The 13,580-nt window shown below is 39.5% G+C and overlaps 2 protein-coding genes across 2 annotated transcripts in view; one reads left to right on the forward strand and one right to left on the reverse strand.

Annotated features, from left to right (window-relative positions):
- Window positions 1-7,402, reverse strand: part of gabra5 (gamma-aminobutyric acid type A receptor subunit alpha5) — a gene marked incomplete at both ends in the record, with an annotated part of 55,807 nt that extends 48,405 nt beyond the window's left edge. The window contains 4 exons of the mRNA XM_084067851.1: window positions 834-1,054; window positions 2,027-2,094; window positions 6,829-6,953; window positions 7,320-7,402. Of these exons, the coding sequence (XP_083923977.1) occupies window positions 834-1,054; window positions 2,027-2,094; window positions 6,829-6,953; window positions 7,320-7,402 (497 nt within the window). The remainder of the gene's footprint in view (window positions 1-833; window positions 1,055-2,026; window positions 2,095-6,828; window positions 6,954-7,319) is intronic.
- Window positions 1-13,580, forward strand: part of gabrb3 (gamma-aminobutyric acid type A receptor subunit beta3) — a gene marked incomplete at both ends in the record, with an annotated part of 103,219 nt that overhangs the window by 41,693 nt on the left and 47,946 nt on the right. The window contains one exon of the mRNA XM_084067848.1: window positions 10,665-10,712. Coding sequence (XP_083923974.1) covers window positions 10,665-10,712 — 48 coding nt within the window. The remainder of the gene's footprint in view (window positions 1-10,664; window positions 10,713-13,580) is intronic.

The following is a 13,580-nucleotide window of genomic DNA, read 5'->3' on the forward strand; positions in this document are numbered from 1 at the left end:
TTTTTTTTTTTTTCCCCGAATTAAATTGTTGATTAGCATTTCTGCTACAGGATCTGTAGTCCCAGTTGCAGTCCCAGTTTGAAATCTGCACATAGTCAATTGGGTGCATGCGTCCCTGGGTATGGACTTACCCTGGGTATGGACTTACCGAGTGATAAGATTGAGAACGCATGTTATAGAGGCTATTTTGGATATGAATACACAGGCATGCCTTGAGATATTTACTTGCCCTTTGGTGTGCCCTGGACAGAAAAGGTTGATGTAGGTCTATTACCTAGCACCTACCACAACTATTTGTATGTTCATACACCAGGATCTCAGTACTTGAAATACGTGTGGTTGACAGCAGTAGCAACAACAAAAAAACAGCATCATCACAATTCCATGTTCACTTTTTACCCTGCCTGCAATAATGAGTAGCAGGGTATTGTAGGGGTATTGTAATCGATCCTGCGTGCGTGCGTGCGTGCGTGCGTGCGTGCGTGTGTGTGTGAGAATAAGAGAATGATCAGTAGCATGCCCCCAAGCGATTATTAACCTTTGGCTTGAAAAGGTCAAAGGTCAAGGTTAAAATCAAGGTCAAAATAAATAATGGATAGGTGTCTTTTCATGAAATTTGGCGGGAACCGTCAGTAAAACTAACATTTTGGGTCGCAATTGGTCAAAGGTCCAGGTGTGTTGTTTTTTTATTAATTACTGCATGGAAATAACGATACGATGGGAACTATGCACGAAAACGAATTTCACCCACTTTTTTACTTCTGTAAACCTGTGATATGACAATAAAGCTGACAAGAGGCGATAGTTAAAAGGCCTACTGTTAGAAAGCTCACCTCATGGTGTAAAGAAGTGTCCCGTCATCTTTAAGCCGCAGCAGCTTGTTAGGTGTCGTCATATTGTGAGCGATGGATTTCTTCCCGTTGAGAAAGAAGGTGTCAGGAGTCCAGATGTTACTGGCCAGAAGATTGTTCAGGGGCAGCATCTCCATCGGCCCCTTAAAGCAAAGCCTCTCATCTTTCCAACTCTGACGAAAGAACACGTCAATGGTGTATTCCTAAGAGAGAGAGAAAAGAAATGAATCATAGATCTCAGGATAGACGTGGGAATGACGTGGCACAGATGTAGATCTCTGACTGATGTGACCAGTCTGACATCATTCGTCTATGACACCAGTTGTCTATGACATATCTACAGTATGATGTTTGACTCCAAAAAGGTTTTTGCCCGAACAGAGACCCATTGACTTCTATTATAAAATTATAGTTAAATATTTCAAAAAGTGTAAAACATGTGGACAATGAAAATTTGTGGAGGTACTTCGCTCCGCTGGCAGTGTGCACAAGCAATTTGCCACTGAGACACACAGACAGACACACACACACAGACAGGAAAAACACACCATCTTATAGATGGCTAGGGTCCTGCAGAGCCACGCTGTGACAAAACAAATCTAACCAATATTTATGTTTAACGTAAATTCAAAAAATAACGCAGATGACCTAACCCTATAACAAAAACAGTTCACTCCATAGTCTTGGGACTATTATGAAAATAGACGATGTACAAGTTCACAACACATCACTTTGTAGATCAACTATTTTCAGCATGTGACGTCTTACGATGAAATATAAATCAAGCTCCATACCGTAATTTCAGTGTGTCTATGGATTCGTACTCATTAGGTGAAATGACAAGAGTCTAGTGTTCAGACTGTCCATTTTAATTTTCAAGCATATTGAACAGGCACTTAAAGAAAAACCATTACAGTGCAGCGTGGGGTATTTCTAATGGAATAGAAAGAAAACGGCATTATGCCTCAAAAGAAATGCTCTGTCTGTCTCAAAGCAATTAGTGGTTTAATGAAAATGTTGTAAAAACCAGCCTCAACCGCTTTCAGCTATTAGTGAACCCATTGACACACTGGCATCATAAGAAGCTTTTTCTTCTTTTTGTGTGAGCTATGAAATAATATGCTTTTAATTAGTACGTATTGAAAAAGGTAAGATGAACACAAAGAAAGTCTTACCATTTCAGTGTCAGAGACTGGGCCAAAACTTGTGACGAAGATGTTAGTCTTGATCTCTGTTACCTTTTCTGCAAGGATGAAGAGTGGAGTGTGAGTCTTAATCATTTATACCTACTGTATCAACTACTGTAAATCCGGGATTCTAATGCTGACGATATACTCTCATGCTGACCATACTATATACTCTATCCAGGAACATTAGCATTCATGCTGACTATGGTCAGCATGAATACTAATGTTCCTGGATAGAGTATATTACACTCAGGAACATTAGCATTCCAAGGGTCCAAGTATTACATCATCTGGTCAGAGGTTTAATGGAGCCCGTGGGCAGGACTATTTGCTAGCAACGCATTTGCTGATTACACGGTTGATGCTAGCTAACTAAATTGATTTTGACATGAATTCTGTATCCTGGTCCACTGCGGATGAGCAAATGTGGGCTGCCTTGAAAACCACACAGACCCAAAAACCCATGGGAATAGATTCCTGACCGGAGGCAGAGCCACCGTGCAGGAGAACATTTGAAGAGCAGGACATCCATATGTCACCACCATGTCAACATACCCTTGTCGTTCATGACATGGAGTGTTAAGCACATGAGCAGGGCCGCATTAAGACCCCTCAGGGCCGTGGAACACCACAAAATCAAAGGCCCCCCCAGTGGCGTAATTTCACGCACATGCGCACAAACATTTTCGGGTCTAATTCGGTTCTATTTGACCAATATAAATCAACTTTTTTTCTTTAAATACACAAAAATTAAATGCACAATTCTCACAGGGCCCTGCAGGCTGCGGGCCGTGGAACACAAGTTCCACTAAGTTCCACGGTTAATGCGGCCCTGCACATGAGTGGTGTCACATCATCATGACGTCTAAAAATATACTAGAAAGATATACATACTGTACAGTACGTCACAAGGATGTGTGTGTGCGTGTGTGTGTGTGTGTGTGTGTGTGTGTGTGTGTGTGTGTGTGTGTGTGTGTGTGTGTGCGTGCGTGCGTTTGTGGAGTGGAGTAGAAGTAAAAGTGCTGAAAATTGTAAATACTGAAGAAAGTAAAAATACCTCACAATTGTACTGTACTTGAGTACATGTACTTAGTTACTTTACGTGTGTGTAATAGAAATTGTGTCTGTTCACAGGAACACTGCAATACTGTACAAGCCATCTAGTTGGATTGAAAGACAGCTATACAGTAGTCTCTCATACATTATTGCATCATATAGCCATCAAGCTAATCATTAATAATTAATACTTTTATAATATACAGTATAATGTATGTGGACTATGCTGTTGTTTAGGTAAAAGAGGCTATTATTAGCAATCTCTCTTTCTGCCGCCACCCCATTGGCACAGCGGTGATAAACATTTAGCCTTTAATGATATTCATGTACTGTACCCAGCACACTGTGTGTTTCACAAAGCAAATGCTGTAGATGGAAAAAAAATACTGGTGGTGCTCATCTAAAGGCTCACAAAATATGAACTTTTGAACAGAATGATATAAATCAATGTCCTCACAGTACTGTACATCTTGGCTTCCTGGCTAGTTTTCAATAGAGACAGCAATGGAGCAAGTTCCCCCCTACTTTGTTGTAAGGCAAGGCAAACTTATTTGTTAAGCACATTTCCTACACAAAAGCAATTCAAGGTGTTACATAAACCGTGAAAAGCAATGTAAAATAACCTAAAAGCATAAAAGGCATTTAAGGACAGTGTAACTGCTGTCATCGTTTATAAGTGAATAATTTGTTTTATTTCTCTAAGTCCAAGTTCATAATTAAGAAGTTATTCAAGTCACATTTGTGTACATTATTTCATGGTTATTTGAGTCAAGTTATTGCAATGCTTTTATTTTGAAGTGTCAAAGTCCTATTCTGTGTCTCGTTTGGTCTGCTCTCACGTGAAATGGGGTTCACACAGGACTTTTGCATTAACTAATTAAGCAGCAGCAAGCAGCAAGGTGCAGAAGCTCTGTGTCATGCTGGGCACGAGAGACTGTCTAAAGTCATAAGAAAGGGTTATAAGCAAGGACCTGAAGACTGAAGAGTACTCCCTTTTTGTGTAGCATGCAGCCAACGAGGTATTTTTTTGTTTGTACTGTCTGTATTTTACTCTGGTAAATGTCTATTTTACATGCTGTGCATGACGCCATCTTATGTTAATGTAACATGCTTATTTTATGTTTATTGTTTATAGTTTTCACGGTGGATTGGAGGGATTTGAAGTCACCTTCAATAAATCAGTAGCAAGGAAACCACTTGTGTCTGTCTGTGCTTGGAGGGAGTTACAGAGTAAATGATAATAAATACAATTTGAGAAATAAAATAAAATAGCATCAAAAGTATAAAAGTCATATTAGAGCATTTACTGTATCCTTCTTCTGTTCAGCCACCACATGTACAAATCACCATTAGTGGTTTTGTGTTTACGTGACAGTGATAATATTTATTTGCATCTACTGTACCAAAATGTTATAGCGTTCCCCTGGACACTTTATATGAAACCCGAACATAATGATGGTTCCCAACCGCCTTTTCTCTTAACTCTTTCTGTGTGCAATTTTGACTTTTATTTATTTTATCCCATCAGTAATAAACAATTCCCAAATTCACAGTTTTGCATTAAAAGGGTTGATTAACTCTTAATAATCAGTATTTAAATAGGCTGAAAAATATATAATCATGAACATTGCCTGGTTTTAATAGTATTCAGAGTTGACACAAGTCTCAGATCCTCTGGAAACTATTTTTCGAAAGTATGTGTGGCACGACAACCAACCACTGCTTCACCATGTTTCATTTTAATTCTGGGAACAGTTAGTAGAGTGGCCCTGGATTACCTGAGATGTCTGGAAGATACATGTTGTAGACAGAGAGATGTATTTTGGCCCTAAACCAGCAAAGGATTTCAAGACGAGAAGCAATATTTAAAAATCTATTCTATGACTCACTGGAATCCAATGCCGATATGTGTGATTTGGAGTGATGTCTTCAGGTTCCTTAGTCCTTGTTTTAACTCCAGCAGCTTCTGAATGAACTGCAGCTATCTAATAGTTCTTTGAGACCTGAAAGACCATTACAGTAGTCTAATTTGAACTCGAAAGTCAGAGGTTGAATTTGAGGTTGGTGAGATTTCCTTAGTAAAGAGTGCACTAGTATTCTCCTTTTAACAGTATTTGATCTAATTTGGATGTCAGGAGTAAAAGATGTGTCAAAGAGAAAACTGACATGATCAGATTAGGCAAGGTCAATCATAACAACCTCTGAAATATTGAGACCCCTGGTGATAATCACATCCAATGACTATGGGTTGGCCCTTAATCCGTCTCACATGCTGAGACAGTCTAAAAGTGTCAGGAATGACTAAAGGTTCTTTGGCATTAGTGTATACATGTATATTAATATTAACCACTTGTGACGCGTTACTACGCATTGTGAGCTTGTAGATCGGCAATTTTTGAAAATATATTTAGTGTAGAGTGAAAACAGGAGGGGGCCTAGTATAGAGCCCCTGTGGGACTCAGGTCAACTAAGTACTAGGGTTTAAGTGGTTGAAGTCATCAGTTAATCAAAGTCATTGGGAATAATGGAGAGTAGTTCTGCAAAGTAGTCAATAAAGAGTATTTAGGCGGCTTGTAAATAGTTAAGAGTAAAACTCGTGAACATTTCTATATAGTATGTTGGTATTCAAAAGATGTAACATGAGTAATGATAGAGCTTTCACTGGAATACATCATTACCTATGTTTTATACTTTACATGTTACATTTCTACTTTTATTTTATTAAGCTTACTCTTACATGTATCTATCCTGTGTTTCATGCCTACTGTGGTGCTGTGATGACCCCTGAATTTCACAAGAGGGATCAATAAACACATCTATTTAAAGAAATCTATCTAAATTAAACAGATACTCTACCTCTTATCAGCGTCAATGATGAAGTTGAGGGCGCTGACTCAATGCTAATTTTAGGAAGGGTCCGCTACTATTTCCCTCTACACCAATCTCTTCGCAGAAAATAACCGATCTACAAGCTCACACAACGAGGCATTGTGAGCTTGTAGATCTGCTATTTTCACCAAATGTTCACGCTCAGAATAGGGACACTAGGTTTCATGTGGCTAATTAAAAAGGATTTGTTTGCTAGAGATGTAACAGCAAAGTTTTACAGTACTACTGACAGAGCCTGAGACAGATTGCGGCTGACACGGAACAGATATCACATTTTGATAAAGGCTAAATTTGCAGTGCACACCTTGTTTAGTCTATTTCTAGTCAGAACAGGAATGGTTCTATCCAATGAGAACAATAGATGCTTTTTTTATTAAAGGAACAACTGCCTTGCCAAGGTCACAGCAGCACTGTGATGTCTAATTTATGCTCCGTCGTACGATGGTGTGTAAATCGGGCTTCAAGAGGCTGAGATTCAACGTGTGTTCACACAGCCATTGATTTATGCTTAAGGAAGAGCCGGGCCATTACAGCGATCACATCTCTTTGTCAGATACTTCATGCAAGCTTTATGAACACAGGCTGGCACGCTTTTTTTCCCTGCTAGGAATGAATAGACGCCTGACATTGCAGTGCGGGGCATTGTTCTCTGCACGAGAGGGGGAGCTGGCTATGTAATCATTCACTTATAGGGTCTACTGACACAAAGGTTGGACAGGGGTGAAAACATAAATTTAGTCTCGCGCCTGCACCCAAGCAACCTCTGAACTGTATTATATCTGCAGCGTGAAAGTGAATTTCAACAAAAATGTGTACAGTTTTGGGCAGTCGGTACAGTACTATACCTCCCAGTCCAGGGCGGAGTCTGTTGTCGTAGCCATCAAGCAGTCCGTCCAGGATACGCGTGAATATGGTGATGTTGTCATTTAGTTCTGCCTCTTTGGGTTTGCTGGTAGCAATCTGGGAGAGGCTGTGCATGGGAATAAGTCAAAGTCATTCTCAGTCAGTTTACATGCAAATGCTTTGAACACCAACAAACAATAGAATACAAATGTACAACAGAAAAAATAAATAAACAAGGATTTAAGTTGTTTTTTTCCTCCTTCTCTCCCTTGATCTACTGCAGCCAATGTTCTATCCTGAAGAACATTGGCTGCACACAGTACAATCTAACTCTGAGAGAGTACAAATGGAACCAAATGGACCTGTAAAGGTCCATTTGGTTCCATAAAAGGGTTCATGTGGTTCCATTTGTACTCTCTCAGAGTTAAATTAACCCTCGGCATTGTACAGTGTGCCAAATTGCTGTCGTGACAAAGTTAGGCTAGTGTCTTACCTCAGACGGCAGGTGATGCTCAATAGCAAGGCACAGACCCACAGACTTCTCATTGCAATGATGTAGTACATTCCATCGCCCATTCCTAAAACATGACATCCAAGTCTTATTCCACTTATTCTTAAATATATAGGCTATATAATAATTACATTGTGTTGCAATATTTTTGTACAAAGTGGTTGCAAATGTATAAAGAGAACAGTAGGCTATTAAATTGCATTGTGTGTTTTGAGAATAATTTCCTTTAATATACAATAAGCTTCCATTTTCAGCATTTACTTATGAAAAAAAGTAACACATCATTAAAATAAAAAAAGTTCATAATAGAAACATGACAATTGAACAGTGTATGCTATACATTTTATTACAGGTTATATTATTTGCTAATGGGAGGCTTGAATTGTATGCGTTTAGGCATTCAGCAAACTAATAAGGCTCAAAGTGGATGCTGTCATTCAATAAGCGCCGGTTACATGCGCTGACATTAACTGAATGTTGCCTGTGCATTCCTGCATTAATTAAATTAAATATCACAAAAAGATGAGTAAAATGATCATCTTCTCTTTGAAATCGATTTTACTTGTCTATTGAGGATGTATAGTCCAAGAAGAATGCTGATAAGTATGCTATCAAATGATCATAATCATCAGATCTCCAATATAGACCCAAATAGTGCGCCCTTTCTTTGTTGAAGCCCCACTCAGTTACAACAAAACAAAATGCATTACAATAGCTTTTGTTCTGATACTGTAGCTCCCTGAGTTGATGACTTAGAAGAACATAACATAAGTTACGCATTTACCACCAACAACCAATAGCCTCCAGACATCCATTAACTACAGTATGGCTATAAAGTATGTGTCTTTAAAACGGTAACAGGATAGGTGGGCACTATAGGGACATCTGGGTACCTCGATGTAAAATGGGCTATTTTGTCCAAAATGCTAAAATATATATATATATATTTGGAAAATGTTTATAAGTAAAAACAGTATACATGATTAGAACATGCTTAAACATTCGACATATTAAGGTCTAATATTTCTGCAATTGCTACAAACCCTGTATATCAAGTCATTTTGGGGCATAAACAAGAAGTTGAAGGATACAATTAAGTCTGATAATGATGTAGGCTACCGTGCATGTTCACATCATGTATACTTTACATTACTTAAGACCTTTAAAAGAGTCACCAAACACCAAACATATTCATTTGTTCTGCGAATCCCGCAATATTGTCTGCACCACCACCACAGCTGGACAGTTAGGCTACAGCTCTTCTTCACAGATAGCTGCTCTTCCTCTGGCACTACATAGGCTGGCTACGCACCTGCATTGTGTTCTGTTCGCACACTGACCAAAGCACAAAGATAAGCCCACCCTAAACATTGCATATGAATCTATAGTCCTATAATACCTCTCCCCGGCGATCATCACCACCACCCGCCGAACTGAAGCCTTTCCCAGTCGGTCCTTATAGAAAGCAGTCCTCGAGTCGACAAACTACCGTTTCATTCTCGTCCACTGCTCACGTCCCACTACATCTGATCTGATCTGATCTTACTGTAAAGTCAGCCACTGTAAAGCCTGGCTGCAACGCAACGGTTTAACCCTATCTATACATTGGCTATTTGAAAATAGCCGATCTACAAGCTCACAATGCCACCCATTGTGAGCTTGTAGATCTGCTATTTTCAAAATAAACTCGGGGGGGAAATGCTGGAATATTTTAACAATAATTGCTGCACAGACAGTTAGATCCGTGCAAAGCAAGCAGCAGAGCGCAGTTTGCCGAGCTTCTTACCACACAAGATGATGCGCAGTCAAACTTCACTCCGCCGTCCGTCCCTCCGTAATTTAAATCTGACACTTTGATTTGCAAATATGGAAATACCTACAGGAGCAAAGTTGAAGGACGTCACCTCCGTTCGTACACCATAATTGCCCCTCAGAAGATTTTTTTTTTCTTTTCTTTTTTAAGGCAGGAGAGCGAGGAAAAAGCGTGGCTTGAGTATCAGTGTCAGCGAGGTTTATTTGCCCCAGAGCGATTAAAGCGGTGGCAGCGAATAGAAGAGGGTTTCCCAACAATTGTGCTGACCGAGCATCCTTTACTTTGCCATTAGTGTGAGCGCCAGTGCACACAGAGTACTGACACACACATACACAGCGCACAGCGGTGATTGGAAATTGCTTGAAAATGTGATAGTAGATCCAAAAAAAAGGAGGAAAAAAAGCAAAAGTAAGGTGCCCGATACTTTGGTTAGAATTTGATGAGAGATGTACAATAACGCCCCTAGAGTTGGATGCAGTGCGTCGGCATGCAGGCTCTCCCAATGATAGGATTATTGCTACCTACAAGCATATAGGATGTGGCTCATTGGATTGTGTGCTGCTGTGTTAAGTATTAAGGAGGCGGGGGGGGGGCTGGAGGGTCAGCCTACAGTAGTTACAAAAACAGCCATAAGAGGGATCTCTAATTCTATTTTCCAAATGCTATAGGTCTAATTCATCCATTTTACAGTTTACATGACCAATAATGGGGTGAGTGGGATTAATTGATATGATGTTGAGAACATATTTTCTTTTACTTGGGAGTTAGTGTGCTAATTCACAGTTTGTTACATTTCATCTTGTGAATATATTTGCAACTTTGGTCTTTTGATTGTCAAATTTCAGTTTTGTGCATGCAAGGACAACTGCATGCATACATAGCTTAAAACATCAAAGATGCCTTCAATTAATTTACTTTAACTACATGGTAGACGTCTGTCTGTCGTTTTATGAAGTCTGTCTTTTTGTGAAATAGTAGTGCTGTGTGGTTTCATATATTTTGCCTATATGAAGAGTTAATAAAGATATAAATGTTTAGTGTGCCACTCTGTGCCCTGTGGAGTACATTAAATAAAAGGTTGTGCATAGTGCCTGTCTATAAGGGCTCCCCAGTAGGGACAAGCAGAGGGAAAGTAGCAATATAGGTGCTGATTAGCCCTTTTTAAATTTAGCACAGAGGAACCCCATGGCTACGAGGGCACTGAAGCCAAAGGGGAGAGACATAAGAAAAAACAAAAATGTATACTTTGTCACACAACCGTGTTGCTCAATGAAAACGTAACTGGTCTTCAACAGAAAAAAATATTGCTTCAACTAAGATTCTTTTCCATCACTTATCAGCATTAATTACATTTTCAGAGTGTAAAAATAGCCTGTGACAGGTCCTCTGAGGGTCTTTTCACCCTCAGAGTTAAACTTACGTGCATAATTGTATTGCACCCATTCTGTTTTCATAGATGAGGCACTGCTCATTATCCACTGGAAAATGAAGTTTTTTCCTGTCTGTCTTTACAGGAACGCTGTGGACGGGAACAAGAAACTCTACGCCATCTATGACACAAGGTAAGATTGGCTCCCTAAATCATATCTTATGTTTTAAGCAGTCTGAATTGGGCTGCCTTGTTGAAATCGGCTGTACAAATAAACTTACCTTACCTTGCCTTGCCTTTGTTTGAGAGGTAAATGTTTAAAATCGGTTAATCTGGGAACCATCATACACGTTTGTAGAGTATTTCATATTAATACAACCTGCCAGTTGGCTTGCTGCATCATTTGTTTGACTTTGACTGAATACGTTTTGAATATTAAAGCCAAACAAAAGGAAATCTACAACATAGATAAGTGATTGAAACGTACAATTGAAGACAGTTACAAAAGGAGAATCTGTGTAATGAAAACAAAAAGTCTAAGAGAAACACGAAAAATAAATCAATATCAGGACGTTTTTTTGTTTGTTTTTGTTTTGCTGTGGAGGTGGCCGTGGAACTCAGCTGAAACATATTGTAGCGGGGTACACTAGTAAGTTTGAGAATCACTGCAGAACAAAAGATTCCATCCATTTTGAATAAAAGGAAGTGAAATATGGCTGGGTGAGGAGTCAGGTTGCACCATGATCACATTCAGTGCACTGATACGGAGCTATACTGTATACGTCCCCTGGAGCAGATTAGAAAGGCATTTTGCAGCAGGCCAGGTGCAGCACTTATGTACATTGTAGCGAAGAGATCCAAGCATCCTATGACTACATGCAAATCTTTACCACTGACGAAACACAAATATGTCTTCAAACACACAGTAAAATACAGAGTTATAATTGAACACAAAATTGACCCGTACAGGCCCCAAGAGTTAAGCTAAAACTCAGGGTTTGGCTGTGTGCAATGGAATGAAACTTAACAGCAAAAAGTCCTGTATATTGCTGTAGCGCACACTGCTGAGTTTGCAAATACATACATACAAGGATGATGCTCCTCTGTGTAAGGACTTATTATTCATATTCTTACAGTATATCTGAGGACATTTCAAATCCATCTTTGGGAACATGAGCAACCTTTACTGAAAACCAGAAAGCAATAGCTCAGTAATTCAAACTTGATGTGTTCAGGTGCAGACTTTTTTGGGGGGAACCATAGCGTGTTAGGATTTGTACCCTCGCTATCAGCCGGGCTCTAAGGACGGCAAATGGTTTATTTGTATAGTGCCTTTCTCCAAAGCATTTTACAAAGTGCATTACATTCACACACAGACAGCAGAGGCAACCATGCAAGGTACCAACTAAGGCAGTGGGAATATATAGATATTATATCGATTAGATATCGTCTGGGATTTTGGATATCGTAATATACCATAAGTGATATGGTATACGTATGTGTTGTTTGTTGCTTAAGCCATATTTTATACTTTGCTATGCTAAAATAGACAATCTACAAGGTCACAACGCATCGTATCTTGATATACAGTTCACAGGCGGCAGTGGCCCGTATATATCGGTCAGCCGGTCCATCCATCCGCCCATCCAACACTTTGGTCCCAAACAACATACAGTATAACAGACTACTGGCTGGATTGAATTCGCATTGCATCCTCATGCTCTGAAGATGAACCCTACTGATGTTGGCGACCGACATGGCTTTTCCTCTAGATCTGGGTCCATTTGGCAGTTATATAATAAATAATATTTCTTTCCCGAGTCCTTGGGTTTTTTGGTCACTTATTTGCACATGCGTGATTACCCATTCTAGGAGCAGTGAGCAGCTGTTGGTTGTAGCGCTCAGGGAGCTGTTAGGGGTTAAGAGTCTTGCTCAGGAACACTTCGACACAATACTGAGGCCTGGAATCGAACCTGGGACCTCTGGCTTCTCAGACGGGCTCTCTAACCATTCAGCTTTGGCCTCCAGAAGTCCATAATGACTTTGATAAAATGAGCAAAGGGCCACACATTGAACAATTGAGTCTTGAAACACATACTCAACTCACATAGTGCTGAATTATGTTGGAACTCCATGAATTTGGTAGACATGACAGATTGCTTTACAATAAGCTATTTGCCAGACCAGAAGGCCTGTATCCTTGCTTCACAACATAACATTTCATGATTTTTTTTCTACAGCTGTACACTGAACGCAGACACTGTATGTACTCAAATGGTAAATATTAATTACCATGAATTGGATTTGAGTTAAATCAATTTGCCTCAACACCATTAACATAATGACTGCCTTTTATTGTTCAGATTTTTTGAGGGGTCGTTTCTTTGTTCTTGGAGGACATCGTGGGCTGGATTGAGATGGTCAACAGTCCGGTTCTGGCCCTCGTTGCCCATGTGTGCTATAGCGCCACTATTCGGCCAATTCACTAACAACATGTTGAGCACATTCATGCTATCTGACACCCCAGTCATTCCTCTAGAGCCACCTGTGGAATAATGTTTTATCATATTAACTATATTTCTATAAAAGTTAACAAATAAAGATTTGAGCGGTGCAACTGTATACTGATAGAACTGTGAGTGTAATCAGATTTTACAGTTGTAGATAGAAATGCTTGTGCAATCATTTTTGTGCAGGCCACATCCTGTGGCATGTGGCATTCAGAGGACATTTAGTTAATAAAATAAGTGAAAAAAGGACTTTACTGTCTGTCTTTTAGAACAGAAAAGAACACCTCTCTTTCATAGAATACGAGCTTACCATACCTTTTTCCTTTCATCATTATTGAAATTCTTTAAAATGTGAAAAGAAGAAAGAAAATAGCAAAAATAGCAGATCTACAAGCTCACATTTGGTGCAGTTTGACACGTGTAGTATTAACAAGACAAGAGTCTAAAAGCCCCATTGGCAGCTCCTAAATAAACTTTTCCATATCTAAAATAGTACAAGACTCTTGTCTTGTTAATACTACACCATTTTAACAGAATTGTTGGAACCAATA

Source organism: Gymnoscopelus microlampas (genome assembly GCF_963454915.1).
Source record: "Gymnoscopelus microlampas genome assembly, chromosome: 9".
Taxonomy (NCBI): Eukaryota; Metazoa; Chordata; class Actinopteri; order Myctophiformes; family Myctophidae; genus Gymnoscopelus; species Gymnoscopelus microlampas.